Below are 18,623 nucleotides of genomic sequence, written 5' to 3' on the forward strand. Positions count from 1 at the left end.
CCGTGCAGTATTTCAGTGAGGAGAGCCCGTGAGTTGTGCTTTTGGCAGGAAGATCACCTCACTCCCATCGAGTGGCGCTAACTGTGGCACCTCTGTGCTCCCACATGGTCATTTCACGCCCTAACGTGGGCACAAACTTCCTTCTGCGGTACTTTTGGGGCCTGACTGACTTCTCAGAGAAGCCTCCACGTGGGTGCTACTCAGTTTATTCCCAACAGGACTAACAGAACCCCGAGGGCACTGACAGGAGCCCCGCTGTGAGACGGTCGCCCTCCACATGCGTCCCCCCCTCCTGCCTCAGGCGGGAGCGGCCCCGCCGCGGACTGCGCATGCGCCGGGCGCTTGAAGGGCCCGCAGTGGCCTCACGCTGCCCCACGGCCGGGGCGCCCCTCCCGCCCCGCCCCCGGGGGCTGCCCGGCCCGCGCGTTTCTGCGGAGAGGAGGGGGGGAGGGAAACAGGGGCGGGCGGGCGCGCGCAGTGGATTCTTTGGTTTGCAGACGCAGCGGGCAAATAAGTGAGGCGGGCGGGCGGCTGCGCGGTGCCGCCTGTCCGCGGAGCGGAGCCGTGTCCGGGCCCCGCGGCGATGGAGCCGGTGTCAGCGGCGGTGTCGGCCGTGCTGCCGGCGGGCGGCAGCGGGGAGCGGCTGGGCGGCGCCACCCCCAAGCAGTTCTGCGGCCTGCAGGGGCGGCCGCTCGTCAGCTACGCGGTGCGGGCGATGGAGAGGTAACGAGGCCGCGCTCCCCCCGGCCCCGCTCCCCCCGGCCCCGTTGCAGCCTTTTTGTGGTGACAGGGGGCGAGGGGTTCCAGCGAGGGGGGTCCGAGCAGCCAAGGGTCTCATAGGGCTGTTCTGAGTCCCAGAAAGGCTGTTCTGAGCGTGTGAGGGGCAGTTCATGCAGTGTTGCCAAGTGTTAACGTAAGCCGTGTACCCGGCGTCGCCTCAGGTGGGAGCGGGGTGCCAGCTGCACCGGTAGGGCTGCAGCGACTTGTAGGGAAAAATCCTCAAACTTTAGGGTTTCAGGGAGGATAAACGGGGAGGAAAGCAAGGTGGTGAAAAAAAGAACCGGCGTTGCCAATGTCTCCTCAAGTTCTTAACTCATGGAAACTTACAGAACATCAAAAATTGGGCCTCTCTTTTTTTTTTTCCCCACCCAGAGGGGCTTCCCTCAGGTCACTTGTTACTTTGTGAAAGAAATACTGCTCGTTTTCTTTATTTGGTTTTTCAACAGCAGCCAGTCACAAAGCTGAGCGCATCAGAAAGCAAAGCCTCCAATCCAGAGCTTGTCACAGCTGTAGCTTCTGCCAAAATATCACAGAAATCTACAGAGAAGAAGAGTAATATCCTCGCTCAGCGTCTTGGAGACCTGGAAAAGAGAGCAGTGAGGTTTGGGAAGGAAATGCTATTCATAGGAAAATAAAACATTCATTAAAAATCCTCATTTTTTGTGCTGCCACTAAGCTCTGGGAAAACAGCAGTTCTTTGAGCAACGCTTTTATATTTATGTCCTAAAGCTGCAAAAAAATAAAAGATTGAATTCAAATTCCATGGGCCAACCAGTCACTTGAACCAAACTTGACAGTGAGAGTAAAAACCTAGTGCTTTCTCCTGGCTTGAGGAGTGTCATAACCAGTCCAGTTAATGACTGGAGCGTGATAACCAGTGCCAGTCCTCTCACAGGCAGAGCTTTCTGCCATCTCTGTCCTGACTTAGTGTTGACTGGTATGTATGTGTATGGGGAGCTTTCAACAGATATAATCTAAAGCCTGAAGTGAGTCATTTTCAACTTAAATCTTCAGACTCTGAAACTGCAAAGGAGGTACCTTTTTCTTACTCTGGGAACATGAGCACAGGAGCTGCACTTTGTCACTTGTCTATTACCCAGAAGTCACATTTTCTGCGCTTAGCTTGATACCTGCTATCTTATGTCTGTTGTCTACCTGCTGTAATTTAATAAATCATTGACTTGTTAACCTGTAACAACTCCTGTTGAGCTTCTGGTTACCTCAGCTATTGCAGCCTTATTTATTTATTTATTTTTTAATCTGAAAAAAAAAAAAGTAGCAATGTATGGACAAATACTTGAGCAAATCAAGAATTTGTGTCTGATTTTCACGTGTCTTAAAAACAGGAAAATATTTTTATGCTGTTCTGCTGAAAGGAGAAAGAATCTTAAATACTAATGTAGAAAAAAGTGGTAGACAAGACAAGAGCAGACATGAATGAATAAGCATTGCATCCTGTTGCATAGGATGACAGAATGTAAAAGGTTGGCCTGCCAATAATAATCAAAGACAATGCCCTTAGGAAGAGAAGGTGAGAAAAAATAACGTAAGGAAGAAGGATTGTTTTTTACTACCACTACGGTGGCACTGATAGGAAGGTCAGGTCCTACCCTGGGGATAAAAATAAAGTGTATTAGCGAACTTAGATATCTATCTTTTCCATTGGTTTTGTTTCTGCTTTTGTTGAACTATGTGAGGCCTTTGTGTCAATTCCAACAGATCTACAATGGCATTCTTTTTTTTTGCTTTTGCATAGACTAGTGGGATTCTTCCTTCATTTTAATTCTCTTGTGTATGTTTATTTAGGGAAGAACATTTCTGATTTCTTTCCTGAGGCAGGGAGGAATCAGCTGTGTGTGTGCAGCATTGAAGAATTTTGCTAAAGCTATAGAGAGGAGAAATGGCTAAGGTAAAGGTTGATTTCAAATTGTGGGACAACAGTAAGTAAGCTGCTCTTATTCTTGTGGTGCTCATATTTCAGCAGTCACTGAAAGTACATTGAGATGTTATAAAAGAGGAAAGCAGAGTTAACATGTTTACTGGCAAAATAGAATTTTTCCATGAGGGTTTCAGACAGCTTTGTTTATTGTAATGTAGTCTCATAAAACAGGTGGCCTGGTGTCAAAAAAAACATTACCTGGGGGAAGCTTCCAAATAATCGCCTCTTCAGAACTGTCTTCTAGAGTTTATTTGCCAAGTATTTTTTCCTCTTTGGCTGATACATTCTCTCCAGGTCACACAATTACATTTTTGTAAGTGTATCTAGCATGATAATTCTGTTTGTCTGACTTATTTACCCTTTGAATTGCTTATGAGCTAAAAATAATGATAGCAAATAATCCAGTTGTCTTCACTTTATCAAGGTATCTTCATTATATTTTGTGACTAATAAGGAATGCTAGTTTAGTCTTTCAGGAAGAATGGATATCATCTATACATGGGATGCTCAGAACTTCCTTCATGTACCTGTGAGACTTCTCAGTTTTAAAGCTCCTGCTTCCATAGTTGTACTGTAAAAACACATATGTATATTCACATATTTTTCATATATCAGCAAAGTTATTATGAAACTGTTATAGGGCAGGAAAAAAGGGAGGGAGCAAAAGAAGTAATGTTTGCATTCTGTATCTTTTTTTTTTTTTTGAAAGTTCTTTTTCTCATTTGGTGCTTGAATAGTAAAATCAGGAAAAGTAATGTAATGATTTGTCTGGTGCTTCTGAGGAGTTTCTGTGATGGTGAAAGATCATATCTTATGGTAACTCATCTCAGCAGTGACTGCCTGGCTCTGTACTGCTTTGCTAACAGAAATCCCATTTTCAGTGGGTTATGTGTAAATATCTGGCTAACAGCAGCAGAAACTAGTTTTGAGGATTTAAAGCTCAGTTTTGATTTACATGTGAGTAAACTAATAGGGGGTTAAACCTGAAAGTCACATTTGTACCTGAGCCTCCTGTTTGCAGAGTTAACTCATTGGTTATTTCTTTTGCAGATTGTATTGTGAAGCTTTGCAATGGCTTAAGCTGTTGCTGAGTTAATGAGCTCCTTTACTTTGAGTTCTAGGTCAGCTAATATAAATGCACGTTCTTTTCTTTGAAGTTTAATGCAACAATAGTGTTTTCCACTAGGCAGCTGGTCTGGCTGGTCTTTAGACTTCAGTAAGTGATGACCAGAAGGACAGTCTCAGGAAACAAACATCAATCCTTTTTTGCTCCACTGTTGTTTTTATTTTATCTTGTAATGTCAAGGTCCTCTCACAGCAGTTGTAAAGTGATTGTGACTGGAGTTGTTGCTTTTGTTTCATTTGATCAGACATAATTCTCCACTTCAGAATTGCAGCCTGTGGTTTAGGGAGGCACTAGAGTTCCATATTTATTACTTGTTAAAGCACATCAGGGTACCTTACTCTGTTCTCTTCTGTGCCTTATGCTGATTCTTTCCAAAGCTTCCATTATTAAGCCACAGATTTTTCCTTGCTCTTATATTACAGTTAAAAAACAGAAAAGGTATTTACTAACTTTTTAAACTTTTTTTTTTTTGTTTGTTTGTTTGTTTTTAAATCAGGCCCTGAGTTTGTTATCTTAGTATGAAATCTTTCTAAAGAAAATAGCCTGATAAATTAAGGGGAAGAAAGATCTTTGCTGTCAGATTGACTTTGTAATGTTGTCTTTCTACTTCATTAAACATTTGCAACATTTCCATAAGCATATTATTAAAAATGTAAACTCCTGTGGTGACACACAGTTCTCATTCATGTGGAAGTTGTAGAATATTTTATTGAATTAGCATGCTACATGGATTTTGTAAATAGATTTTGATGGGATACTTTATGCTTCAAAGCATAAACTGTTCTGCCTCGTCAGTTGAGAGAGTACCTTATAGGAATAGGTTGCATCTCTGAATCCCAGCTCTAAATATAAAAAGTCGGTCCGGAATGAGTTTAAGGCCATACTTAGGTTTATGAATGTGTTTATCCAGACACAGGGTGGAGCTGTGACCGCATCCTGTCACATCTCAGTGTATTGTACCACTGGAGGCCTTGAGCCATTCCAGCCCCTCTGTGCACAGATTTATCGTAGGCTGGCCAATACTTCCCTGGTTCTCAGAAGATGCTGTGTGTACTACACTGTTGCATCATGATCTGTTTTATTTAGCTCCGGAATGGGAAATGTCAGTGCTCTTCTTACACAGTCACTAGTGAATGTGTGGACTGCCTGCTCTGAGAACTGTGCAGCCCTTCTGCAAAGAGCAGTGCAGAGCTCTTGGTTTTGGTTAGTGTGACACAGCTCTTCTTGAGTTTTTGCTTTTTTTTAATGCCTGATTCTCAATATTCAAAAGAAGAACTGAGATGAATCCAGTTAGTTTGCCCTAGTTCCAAGTTGAAGTCATGCAGAAGTGTTAAGTTCTGTGGCTAAGTGTAGGATTGTGCCAGGACTCATTCAAGAGATTTGCAAACCTTTTGATGAACCTGTGGTGAGTGACAAGTTGAAATGAAACTTGAAACCATATGACTTCATATTTTACATTTGCACAACTTCAGTACTTAAGAAATGCTGAGAATATGCTGGTTTGGCTGTATTTTCAGCCTTTGTTAATAATAAAATGAACATAAAATTTTTTTTTAATGCTAATAACATTTCAATTTATTTTATTTTTGGTAGTTATTTAAAATTCATTAAAATATTTTTCCGTGGAGTTATATTAGTCACTAAACAAACAAAATAAAGAAGGTAGAAGATGCTCTGTTGTTTCACATTGTTCTGGGGAAATGGTTTGCATCACAGATGACTTTGCTTTTTGAGTAAGGATAGTTCCTAGGCAGTGCCTTCTCATGTGTTATTGAAGAGGACAATAGCTTGAGCATTTATATTTCTGAAGAACCATAAGTTTTTCACTGTTGCTTTTTAACTGCAAGTACTTAGTACTTCAGTCCATCTTGTCTCTGCAAAATTAGTTTCAATAGCTTTGCTAGTTTTAGTTGTAAGAATATGCCAGGTGTTTCTCTTCCTTCATAGCTGTATGTGTAGGCTCCACATGAGTATAGTAAATAGTAAACTGGTTTTGAAATCATTCTTAACCTGATGAGTTTCTTGTCAATTACACTCAAACAAACAAACAAACATCCTTTTGTCTGTGGAGACACAGAAAAGGAATAATTATAAATCCAGTTTTGATGCACCAGACAGAACATTTAGGATATGAAACACTCAGCTGCATTTGAATGGTGATACTTGCATTATTTTGATGTATGGTTGATGCAAGTGACTCTAGTATGTTTTCTTGGGTACTTTGATGCAAGTAAATTTTCATCCTCAATTCAGTTATGGCTGTTCTTAATCTTGTGGGTTCTCCTCCCCTTGCTCCTTTTTAGAGCTAGGCTGATATTGTCATTAAAGGCTTGAAGTTCTTTAAAACATGCTTTTCATATTATGGTAGTAGTATCTAACTTAACTGTGTTTTCACATTTTGCTAGCTTCCTAGAGTAGAAGCCTGCACAAAATGTATGTTTTTTCCTAAACAACCACTATGTTTTCTGTTAATACTCAAGTGTCACAGTTTTGACACTTTGCATCTGTCAGTTCCTGGTCATACCTGACTTGTTAGCAATCTTAATTTCCTTAAGGTTAGTTTCCTTCATCCTCTTGTGGCCTTCCTCTTATTTAATTGTACTTTGTGTGCTCTGCAGTAGAACTGAGAATATTCCACGTGCCAGGATTTACCAATTGATTGTGGAGACTCTGTTTTAGAAGAGACCAAAATAATAGACTGTACATCTAGATTTAGAAGTTACACTTGAAGCTGTGAATGAGGTTTGAGTAAGAACTATTTCAAAGGGTTATTAGAAGCTTTTATTTCTGCAAGTGCCTTCCCAGAATTCCAGTTACTTTGGTTGACATCCATGTATCAGTAGAGATCCTGTCATGTAGCTCCCTCTTTAGGGGTAGTGGGCTTATACACAAAATATGTACTTGAGAATATTGAGAGAAGCTTTATTTAGCTAGCTTCAGTTTTTGAAATAAACTTCTTTGTATCATGGAGATGTTTGTAGCTTTATTTAGTCATTTTTGTACTGTTTTCTTCTAGGGTAAGCTGGATATCTGACATTATTGTGGTGGTCTCCCCTGAAAATATTGAAACAATGAAGTCTATAGTTGAAAAATACGGCCACAAAAGAGTTACGGTAGTGAAAGGTGGAATAACACGTCACCGATCAATTTTCAATGGACTGAAAGTGTTTGCAGAGAATCAGTCTTCCAACCGTCTGCTGCAGAAACCAGAAGTAGTGATTATCCACGATGCTGTGAGGCCATTTGTTGAAGAAGATATTCTTTTAAAAGTGGTTACGGCTGCTAAAGAGCATGGGGTATGTTCTATCTATGTCTGTGCTATTCTGCAAGGCTCTTATGTACTGTGCAGCATAAAATCATGATAACGAGGATTTTTCTAGGAATTGCATTAATGTATTATGTTGATTTTTTATTTATTTTTTAATAACAGATCCAGAATCCTTGTTATGCAGAGAAGTGAGAGGGGAGATGTCTTCTAAATGCCACAGGCATTACTTGTTACAGAAAAATAATTACTGCCATAGAGACTGTCAGTAAGATACTGAATTAATCAGCAATTTGTTAGCTGAAAGGTGGATTACATAATTCTAGTCTACCTTCTTTTCCATGCAGAATTCTCACCTAATGCTAGAGTAGTTCAGTGAACAATTACTAATAATATCCAAAGAAGAGAATATTTTATTAGTTGACTCACAAACATTGTGTTTTCATTTATGTGAAAATCCTGAATAAATATGTGGGAAGACAACTCTGTTAACAACTAAACATGGTTTAATGGATGACATTAGTAGTAAGGGGATGGTTGGACCAGATGATCTTGGAGGTCTTTACAACCTTAATGATTCTATGATTAATGCTAGAGTTTTGTAAAATCTGTAGGTGTTGCAGACTGCTAGTAAAAATGGGAAGTCAGAAACCTCCAACTGTAGATTAGAGATCCTCTTGGTCTTCATTGCAGTTGAGGGCTGTGTACTTTCTTAGGAATATTCACAGGAACCAAAAAGATGTCCAGGAAAGTAAGTGCTATGTGAAGAGGAGTTTGTAGAAGTAGTTACGCAAGTAGAGTGGTGAAGGTGTAAAAGGCACTACCAAACAAGAGGAGCTGGTGCAGAACTGGAAGATGAGAATAGATAGATAAAAGAACTAATGACTTACCAAATTGTACAAACAATCCTGTGGGTATTTTTACCTTGTACTTCAGTTCCCTATTAATAACATAGCTGAATGCTTTCCTACTTCATGGAGATGATTTGAGGTAAAAATCATTAATGACAGCAGATTGTTTGGATATTAGAAAGGTAGGAAAATCTACCACTGCTTGTCTCTTTGAGCAAATGAGGTAAAAGATAAACTAGTTGACATGATTCACAACATTGACAGTTAAGTGTTTTGAAAGCTCATAGTGTAGAAGGGGAATGTACCTCTTATTAAAATATTTATTATGAAAATTAAATTATGTAAGCTCTCTCAGAACTTCGTTAGAAATCTGAATATATTGAGCTCATTACTAGTTGGTCTGTACTCTGGTAAGTTGGCTTCATTATAAATGACAAAAATTGAAATTCCACTTTATAGTTTTCAGTGGTATAGAACATAAGTTTCCAGTCATTAAAACTTTAGGTCTGTTAGAATCTTAATGAGGTTTTTGACCTTTCTCATTTAGCACAAAATATCTTTCCAGAATTAATTCTGTCAAAGACTTTTAAATGGATCCCCCTTGTAAATCTCTTTTAAATGAGATTATTTGAGAGAAGTAGAAGAATGGGGTTAATTTTACTCATGTTGAGTTGAAATGAGTAACTATTTTCTGAATATGTATGTGTTTGTGTGTCTTTATGTATGTGTGGTGTATTGTATCTCTCTCAGCTTTGTGTTTTTTGTTTTCAGTGGGAGCCATGAAAATGTACTTGTTCACTTTTTTTTGAACCTCCTGTGATTTTAATGTAATACTTTTTCCCTATCTTTCTTTTTAATCGGGTATAAGATGCTTCCAGTAAAGCAGTAGGGAACCAAGGCAATCCCCACTTGACTTTCTCAAGGCAATGTACTCTAGTTCATCTGAACTTCGGACTGGTAAATATTTTTTAACCTAGATTGCCGAAGTATCATTTGATCTTATAAAGATGATCTTACACATGTGTTATAGTCTTTTCCACTGTATAATGTCTGTTTGAAATGTGTGTGGTATTTATTGGCCCTACTATGGCTTCCTGTGTTGGTTTAGGGCCACTGAATTCAGTGAAGCTAGGCCATCAGAGAACTGGTCTACAAAATCTGTTAGCTGCTGATGCTACCCAACAAAGTAATTGAATTGATGACATGAGGAGAACTTCATCATATGTAACAAACTGGCAGATCTTCCATCCAGAGAGTGGTGTGGTTATCTTCACTTGACAGTAACAGAATTTTGAAGAACTAAATGACCAGAAGACTCTTAATCAAAACTGCCATGCAGGGTTTTGAATATCAGAAAGATTTGGATGAAGAGAAGCAATCATCTTTAGTTCTTCCTGTAGTCAAATTCTTTGCATGTCTAGAAGAGGGTCAGTTCTTCAGTCTTTCAGTACAAAAAGTAATTACTTCCTTTTGCATTATATAGAAAGGTACAAAACCTGGCAGAAACATCATATGAAATCACTAATGTAATAGGGATAATGCTGTATTGTTGTTCATCTGCATACCATATAGATAACATAATTATGAGAAGCTTTAATGTTCTTTAAAATGGCAATTGATCAAGTAAATTATTGCACTTCTAGCTGCCAATTGTCAGACAAATAAATTGCTTTATTGCACTTACTAATCAGTTTGTTATTTGCCTGTAGGAATTAAAATGTGCAACCTATCCAGAACTAATAAATTATGCCTTAAATCCCTTAAACAATCCCTTGATTATGTGAAAATATTACTTTGTAACCAATTAAATTCCATTTATGTTTTTGGGGTAATTTTGTAATTAAAATTACATGTTTCTAGAAACAAATTCTTTATTGCTAGTAAAAGTTGGGAAAAGTGGAAGCTTCAGAAGGCATCAGTCCAAAGCCTCCAGCAATATCTCATTGCCAACATTGCATTTTAAACAACATAACTAAAAAAAGTGCTTACAAGGAAAAAAAAATCAGGAAGGCAGGGGGGAACTTGTCAGTTCTGCTGTTGAGGGTTTAAAAAAAAAAAAAGGAAAGAAAGGCACATTACAGTCGAAGACTGTATTTAACAAACTAGGTTTGAAGGTATAGTTTGATTTTTTGAGTAAAGAGAGTGAATCAAAACTGCTTCCTTAAAAGTTGGATTCTGGAAACTGTTGAACATCATTGCTTTATTATCAGGTTTAACAGGGACCTGAACAAAGCATAATGCCAATACAGGTGTACAATGTTGATCAGTCTCCTTGGCTATCATTCACATACACAATCAGGTAAAATCACTGGACAGCAAACACCACGTATTGTGTTCAATCTCTTCTCGTCTCTGAGTTTACTCACAATCAGTTCTGTGCTTGTCACTTGTGATGTATTGGGAAGCTGGAGCAGAAAATGTGCGTGCATACGCATGCCATTCTTCCACCCAGTTAGACAGTAAAATAAAATGCCTTACATATGATTATTGAATTGCATTAGCAAAATACGGTGAAAGGCAAACCAAAAAATGCTGTTTTTTTTTTTTTCCACTGAAAATGGAGGAGGGCATGGATGGATAAGTAGTAAGGCAGATCTGGTCTGGTATACTTATGTGGTGAAGGCAATATTGGAGCAGTTATGCTCTCTGCTTTTTTTTCTCATTCTTTTAAAAGCAATGATCTTTTTGTTGTCTTATTATATCCTCAGTTTTTACCATATATGGAATATTTTACACATTTTTCCTTTCCTGTCTGGTTTTGTTAGTGATTGAGAGCAGTTTAGTAAGTTTCTCTCCCCATCCTTGGAGAAGCTCAGAAACTGTCCAGACATGGTCCTGGGCAACCTGCTGTAGGGAGTCCTACTTCAACGAGGGAGTTGGACCAGGTGATCCCCAGAAGTCCCTTCCAACATCAACCATTCTGTGTTTCTGCTCAATATAGTTATACTTTCTGGTGTCAGAAACTAGCGTTGGATTCTGATTCCTCTGCATGGACAGAAAAACGGGACAACCACATTGTTTAATTGTCAAGACCCTTAAGGTAATACAAGGCATACACATAAGGCAGACATTATTTTTAAACATGTAAATTTCTGCCATGTAAGATGTATAATTAAGTTGTTAGAAGCTGCAGTTTATTATCTGAAACGGTACTTTATTTAAATATACTTTGTTTGTTTGTAATCTGTGTTTTTGAAATAAATACATAGTATTCTCTACACATAAAGACTTGAAGTTTTTCTCCTAGACTGAATATCAAATCAGATGTGTAGAAGTTTTCTGAAATATGTCTAGGTCTGTTTATTCAAGAACTTTCCTGCTGAGAGATTGATAGATATAATCAATATTGATTAAAATCAATGCATTCTAAGCAGCTGAATAAGTATTTGACTATAAAACAATTGGCTATTTCCAAATAGAAGACTCTTAAGTATGTACTGAGTCTGTGTGCAAAGTTCCCTCATACAAATAATCACAAAACATGCCTGAACAGATATCCCTGTCTGTTGAAATCAAAATGGGTAGTCAAGTGTTTGAGAGCATCTCTATAGTACTGAATAAAATTATATTTTTTTCCCTATTTTTTTTTTTTTTATATCAGAGCTACTAGCATGACCACATAATTAGTCATAAATTCTTTGTAGCTTACCTATCAGTTTCAGACTTCAGCATATATAGGATCAGAATAGTTTAGTTTTAAGACAAAATAGTTGAAGAAAAGTAAGTAAAACAAACAAACAAACAACTCCTTTGGTGTAGGTAAAATGCTTTCAAAATACTCCCAGCATACATGAAAAGAGTCTTTGGACTCTTTTCATAATGTCCATGTCTTGAATACTTCAAACTTTTTCAAAGCATGACACCTGAAACAGCATCTCCAACTTAAAAATAGAATAGCAATCCTCATTTATTATACAAAAATAATAAAAGATTTTGAGATACAACTGCCAAGTATGAAGGAAACCCTTCAGAAGAGACACACCTATTTTATTAAAAAAACTTTTTACAGACGTGAGCTTCAAGATTAAGTAATGACATTTATTACATTTTTTTTTAATCATGTAGTGAATGAGCTCAACAGCTATTTGGAAACCCATCTGTTCTTTATGAATTAAAAGAAAACGAGAATGAAACATTTCTTACGGTTTAAAGGGATGAATGTTAGGAGTCAGAAGTGGGAGAAGGTGGCATGTTTTAGGTTACTGTTCATACATACTTAACTGCACAGTGCTGTACTGAGGGAAGAGGGGCAGGCAGGTACGTTAAGCTGGCGGAAATCAGTTGGTTCTGAGTTTTCTGCCCTTTTGAATCTTTAATCCTGACACCACACTTAATACTACTTACATGTATGGTTATGTTCTGACATAGGAAACCTAGTTTAGTTATTAAAATATATGCCGGGATTTTTCATATGTAATTTTTGTCAATTCATATTTGACATACATGTCCGTTCTTTCCTGGTTTTGTTGGCTACAACACTGTCTTAATCGATCAGCAGTTTAATCTCAGTTAGTTACTGTGGTTCATCAGTCAAGCCATTGACAAACTAGTGTCTTTGCATACTTGTGGTGGTACTTTGGTCATGGTGACTACACAATTTTGAGCCTGTTTTTGTTAAGGAAAATTACATGAAGCCAGTGTCAGTTTCATGCAAATTTGTCATGGAATCACAGAGTGGTGGAGGTTGTAAGGGACCTCTGGAGGTTATTCTGCTTGATCCCCTGCTGAAGCAGTGTCTCCCAGAGCAGGTTGCACAGGGCCATCTAGACACAGCTTTTGAAGATCTTTAAGGGGGGAGACTCCACAACTACTCAGGGCAACTTGTGCCAGTGCTCAGTCACACTGACAATAAAGAAGTGCTTCCTGATGGATGTTCAGGGGGAACCTCCTGATGTTCTTCCTGATGTTTCAGTTTGTTCCCATTGCCTCTTGTCCTGGTACTGGGCACTACTGAAAAGAGCCTGGCTTTGTCTTCTTTGCATCCACCATTCAGGTATTTATTTACATTAATAAGACCCCCCTTGAGCCTTCTCTTCTCTAGGCAGGTGCAGCTCTTTCAGCTTTTCCTCATAGTAGAGATGCTCCAGTCCTTTGATCATCATATTGGCTCTTCTCTGGACTGTTCTTATAATGTCTCTCCTGTGCTGGAGCCCAGAGCTGGACTCAGACCCCTAGGTGTGGACTTAATAGAGGGGAAGGTGTGCTGAATAGAGGGGAAGGATCACCTCCCTTGTCCTGTGGGCAGTACCCCTCCTAATGCAGCCCAGGATCCATTAGCCTTCTTTGCTGTAAGGGCACGCTGCTGGCGTATGTCCAACTTGGCGTCCACCAGGACCCTCAGGTCCTTTTCTGCAGAGCTGCTTTCGTTCTGGGTGTCCCTCAGCACATAATGATGGTACATGGGCTTGTTCCACCCCAAGTGCAGGACTTTTCTCTTCCCCTTGCTGAACTGGAGTGTTTCCTTGGCAAGTGTGCAAATGGCACAAATTTAACTTTGTTAAAAACAGAACGTGTGGATCCCAGTCTCCTACACGGAAATGATGCAGGGCTCTGGAGCCACAAGCTTGCAGGTAGCCTTTGTGAACTCACAGCAGTCTCATGAAGTTAGTGTCTTCATCCTTTGCTTCAAACCATGACACAGTGTTTAAACTTTAACCATTTGGATTATTTATTTATTTGTTTGTTTCCAGCTATTTTTAGTGTGGTTTTGCTGCAGTATAGAAAATAGTTTTACAATGGATTCTTTATTTTTAAGCCTGTAGTAATGGATACCTATCAGAAACATACTGATATTTCCATTCCATTATGGCATTATTGGTCCCATAAAAAGTTATAACCTTTGCAGCCAAGTCTTCATTTATTTTCTTTGTTGAATGGAGAACTAATGTTTTGTTAGCAAATACTTGAAGCCTTTGTCCTAACAAGCTGTAGTGTTTGGCGGTGGAAAAGCACTGGTAAGGAGAGAAGCAACGCTACTATTTTCTGGTTTCAATCTCAGTGATTTAGTTGAGTCATTGCATTCATTAGGAAGGATGCAACTCAACCAACTGAAATACATTAAATCTCAGAAACAGAAATTATAATCTCCCTTTCTTTGCAGCCAGAATAACTGTGCCTAATATTTAATCCTTTTTAAAAAGGTGGTTTAATCCCCCATTTTTTAGCTTCTAGAAGGCTACAATAATTTTAACCTGACTTCCTTTTAGGTAGGATTAAGTTATACTGGAAATAAATTTCAAGTGTGGCTTCCTCTGCATGGGTTGTTGCTGAGGTCACTGCCATGTAACATCTACAAGATGCACCCCCTTTATATTTAGAAACACTCTGTGTATGACAATGGCATTGATCTGAGATGGGTGAAAAGCCCTGAGAGGGGAATGGCACACAGGTGTGTATAGAGCTTGAGGAGCAAAGCTCAGCTGGTCAGATATGTGTGAGGAGCTGAATGAAGGCCTCTTCTGCACCCCCTCCCCTCCTTTAGTGGTGCTGTGCACCCAAGGAGGAGGGATGTAGGGGCTGTATTTTTGGTTAGTGAGCTGACATATGAGAAGGGAACCGGGATGTTTTGTGGTTGCAGAAAAAAGTCAAGACTGTAGCATATGACAATTAATTGTAATTAATTAATTGTAGTTAATTGTAGATTAGTTATTATTTCTATTTCTTAGTAGCTTTTACGATTTTTCTGTTCAACTGACTGTAATATATTACAAAAATCTGCTAGTGGTGAACTGCAGTTACGATTTCAAATCCTTTTATGGCTCACTTCAAAATAAAATGCAAAGTGCCATTCTTAAAATCTGAACAGAGCAGAAGCTGGAACATACACTACCTTTTGTCTTTATGAAAAGTAGCCTCTTATAAAAAAAAGTAGTCTTTTATAAGACTACTTATAAAAGTAGTCTTATGAAAAATAGTCTCTGCATAGTGAGGTATATATCACAGAATCACAGAATTGTCTAGGTTGGAAGAGACCTCCAAGATCACATAGTCCAACCTCTGACCTAACACTAACAAGTCCTCCACTAAACCATATCCCTAAGCTCTACACCTAAAGTCTTTTAAAGACCTCCAGGGATGGTGACTCAACCACTTCCCTGGGCAGCCCATTCCAATGCCTAACAACCCTTTAAGTAAAGAAGCTCTTCCTACTATCCAACCTAAACCTCCCCTGATGCAACTTTAGCCCGTTCCCCCTCGTCCTGTGGGGAATAGACCACGTTCCCCCCTCGTCCTGTGGGAGAATAGACCACATTCCATCCTCGGCATGTGGGAGAACAGTCCAACCCCCACCTCGCTACAGCCTCCTTTAAGGTACTTATAAAAGCGATAAGGTTGCCCCTGAGCCTCCTCTTCTCCAGTATCTCAGCTCCCTCAGCCGCTCCTTGTAAGACTTGTTCTCCATACCCCTCACCAGCTTCATTGCCCTTCTCTGGACTCTCTCGAGCACCTCGATGTCCTTCTTGCAGTGAGGGGCCCAAAACTGAACACAGTACTCGAGGTGCGGCCTCACCAGAGCCGAGTACAGGGGGACAATCACTTCCCTAGCCCTGCTGGCCACACTGCTTCTTATACAAGCCAGGATGCTGTTGGCCTTCTTGGTCACCTGAGCACACTGCTGGCTCATATGCAGCCAACTAGCAACCAATACTCCTAGGTCCTCCTCTGCCAGGCAGCTTTCCAGCCATTCTTCCCCCAGCCTGTAGTGCTGCTTGGGGTTGTTGTGCCCCAGGTGCAGGACCCGGCGTTTGGCGTTCATACAGTTGGCCTCAGCCCATCAGCCCAGCCTATCCAGATCCTCCTGTAGAGCCTTCCTACATTCCTATATTCATTCATATATAAGATGAAATGGAGGAGGAGAAAGTGAAAAAGTAATAAATATTTCTCTATATTCTTGCTTCTTGTTTTTGATCAAACAGTTGCAGGAGGAATTGATTATGTTTAACTTTATTCCTCCTTGAGGAGACTGGGGTGTCCTCAGTGCAGGGGAAGATAATCTGAAATCCAGTGATCTGTATAGTAGAATCTTTAACTAGGGGTTTGCTATTCAGGTGCAGGATGAAAATTATCACAACTTAAAAGGCATCAGCTTCTTATTCTGCCAATGTAGTTTTCAGTAAAAATATCAGATAGTGCCCATGCCAACTTGTTCACTTCAACAGCCATCTCATTTAAGAAGTTGATAGATAAAAATGGAAAACAAAATAAAACAAAACAAAAAATAACATCCAACAAATTTTCATTGTCCAACAATGGATTGAGAGTAGATAGCAAAGGTTTACATCTATTTTCATCAGAATCTTTATGTTAAGTGGAAATAATAACTTCATACTTTTGTTTATTTTTTTTTTAATGCAAGATGACTTCATAAAGTTATCTGGCTTATTTTAGATCATTTTCTTTTACCATAAATGTGTAAATACTAGCTCATTTTACTGAAACAGACAGACACCTTTATCTTTCAATTTTAAAGATGTGTGTATTTTATATACATATTATGTGTATGTATGTATAAATTACTTTCACAGATACTGAAAATGGAGAAGTATATCTTGTGGCAAGATTATTTAAATATGTAGTTATCATATTCTTCTGATTAGCAAAAAGAAATGCCAGTTTTAGTGTAAAACTAGCAAACTCCTTATAAAATGTCAGTTTAAAACAGATAGTTAAATAATGCTGCTACTGTTTGAAGTGTTTCTGTTGATATAAATAGTAATTAAAATTAGTGCTCTAAATAATTTTTATTTTTATGTTCCATTCTGCATAAACCAGATTAATGGGTAGGTTGTTGTCTGGCATTTATTTTACAATGTTTTTGGGGTGCTGTGAAAGATTTTAATTGGTGCTTTTTTTTTTTTTTTTTTAATCAGCATATCAATTTACCAATCTCTTTGCATCTGTCTTGCCTAAATGATCTGTAATTGCCCTCTTTATGTCATAAAAATACACACTTGAAATTGGATCGTTCTAGCCACTTGTACATGGCAGAATATGGAAAAGATCCTCAGCCTTATTTCTCTTATTAAGGATTATGCATACACACATCTCTATCTTTTTTCCTTTTTCACCAAACACTGCTCTGAAAAGAAATCTGAATTTTTATCCAAGTGCACAACACCTGCCCTGTAGGTTAAGTGATGCTTCTCAAAATCAAGTTGACCTGCCTAATGTGCTGTAATAGTTTGCTGGTATCATTCTGTGCTTATGCTTGTGTTGCCAAGAAGGTAAGTGGATTGCATTACAGATTCAGCTAAAACTGCCTTCAAGAGCACTGAAGCATGTAGGAGTGAATTCAGGAGGTATCACATTCATACATAGAAGTATTAGCATCACTATTTGAACCAAACTAGTGTGATAAATAAGAATCTATTTTACAAGGCCTTTAATAACAGAGAAGGTCTAAGATAAAACTTGTAAAAGAGGCAACTTGAAATTTTGAAATTAATGTGTTGTAGAAAAAAGAAGTGTGGGTGCAAGACTTCCTGCAAGAAGAGGACCAGGCAGATCTGAGGGAAGCAGCTGAGTGAATTCAGAAGGCAAAAACACTTGATAAACAGGCCCAGAGTTGCTTAGGGAACTGCATGGGCACAGACCATAGCGCCTGTGTTTTTGATTGCTCAGGACTCTGTGTGTAAGGTGGAGAGTTACTAAATAAAAACTGTGGCTTTGCCTTTGGTTGATGGTGCACTAGTCCTTCTATAACCCCTCAAGATCTTTTCTTCTTCATAGTTTGTAAATCCTGCATTTTACGGTGTGTGGTGGATCAGTATCTATTACATCACAATATTGTTGATTTTATAATGGCACAGGCTTTTTGGAAGTAAAATATACCTTAACTGTAATTGTAACTGCTTTGGCAGTAGCTTTAAGATTTCTACTGTGCTGAACATAAGTATTAACTCCTCTTTATATTGACTTACAATTTGCAAAGTCCTTTGTGGCACACTGTGGCCAGTTGCTGTCTGTGATATGCTTATTTTGCTTTCTTGTTCCAACCCATACATATAATTTCTGTTGCATATTCCCATCATTCTGTCTTTTTGAAGGGAATCTTTTTGATTTTCTTTGAGAAGTCTTACTTTTTCCACAGAATAAAGTTTAGAATTTGGTATGTTGTTGATTGGATCAAAGCAATATTTACAGATATTTGTAGAGGTATATGCTTTAGATACAAAAGAACAGAAATTATGTAAAGTAATATATATATATATATATATATATATATATATATATATATGCAGCCTTAATTTTTGAGGAAGTTTCAGCTATCAGTAACCTTGAGTTTGCCATAGCTAATTGAGGCTCTGACATGTCTTGATGTACATGTACTATCCCCAGTTACTCAGATAATATGTTCTGATAAAGGTGACCTCATTAGAAGAAATGTTTTCTTTTTCTTAAACAGTGTCATAAATATACATTACATTTGTTTAAGGAATCTTGTCTCTTTGAAGTCAGTTCAATGTACAACATAGTGTCAGCTCATTAACATTGGATCAAAGTGTATATTAAATTTCTGATTAAACATCCCGTCTTTTGCAGCTAGGAATAAACACAATTATAACTTCTTCCTTCCTGGTGTTGGTTTAAGATTAACATGTGTCCAATTTTAGGGAGTTCTGCTGTTGTTCCTAGCCAGCTGGGTAAACAGACTTTAAGGAA

At 38.7% G+C, this 18,623-nt stretch overlaps 1 protein-coding gene across 15 annotated transcripts in view; it reads left to right on the forward strand.

Moving 5' to 3' along the window:
• The first annotated feature begins 438 nt into the window (after positions 1–438).
• Positions 439–18,623, forward strand: part of CRPPA (CDP-L-ribitol pyrophosphorylase A) — a 147,558-nt gene continuing 129,373 nt past the window's right edge. For 13 of the 15 annotated variants that reach the window (XR_011806990.1, XR_011806993.1, XR_011806996.1 and 10 more), the window contains exons 1-2: positions 439–723; positions 6,862–7,141. Coding sequence is in view for 7 of the 15 variants with exons in the window: in XM_072033581.1 (XP_071889682.1) it covers positions 584–723; positions 6,862–7,141 (420 nt within the window). In the remaining 8 variants the exon portion in view is untranslated. Of the gene's footprint in view, positions 724–1,226; positions 1,382–2,586; positions 2,690–5,224; positions 5,251–6,861; positions 7,142–18,623 lie in introns of those variants that run through there. The other 2 variants (XM_072033584.1, XM_072033582.1) reach the window with 2 other exon arrangements.

The sequence above is a fragment of the Anas platyrhynchos genome, chromosome 2, assembly GCF_047663525.1.
Source record: "Anas platyrhynchos isolate ZD024472 breed Pekin duck chromosome 2, IASCAAS_PekinDuck_T2T, whole genome shotgun sequence".
In the NCBI taxonomy this organism is placed as follows: Eukaryota; Metazoa; Chordata; class Aves; order Anseriformes; family Anatidae; genus Anas; species Anas platyrhynchos.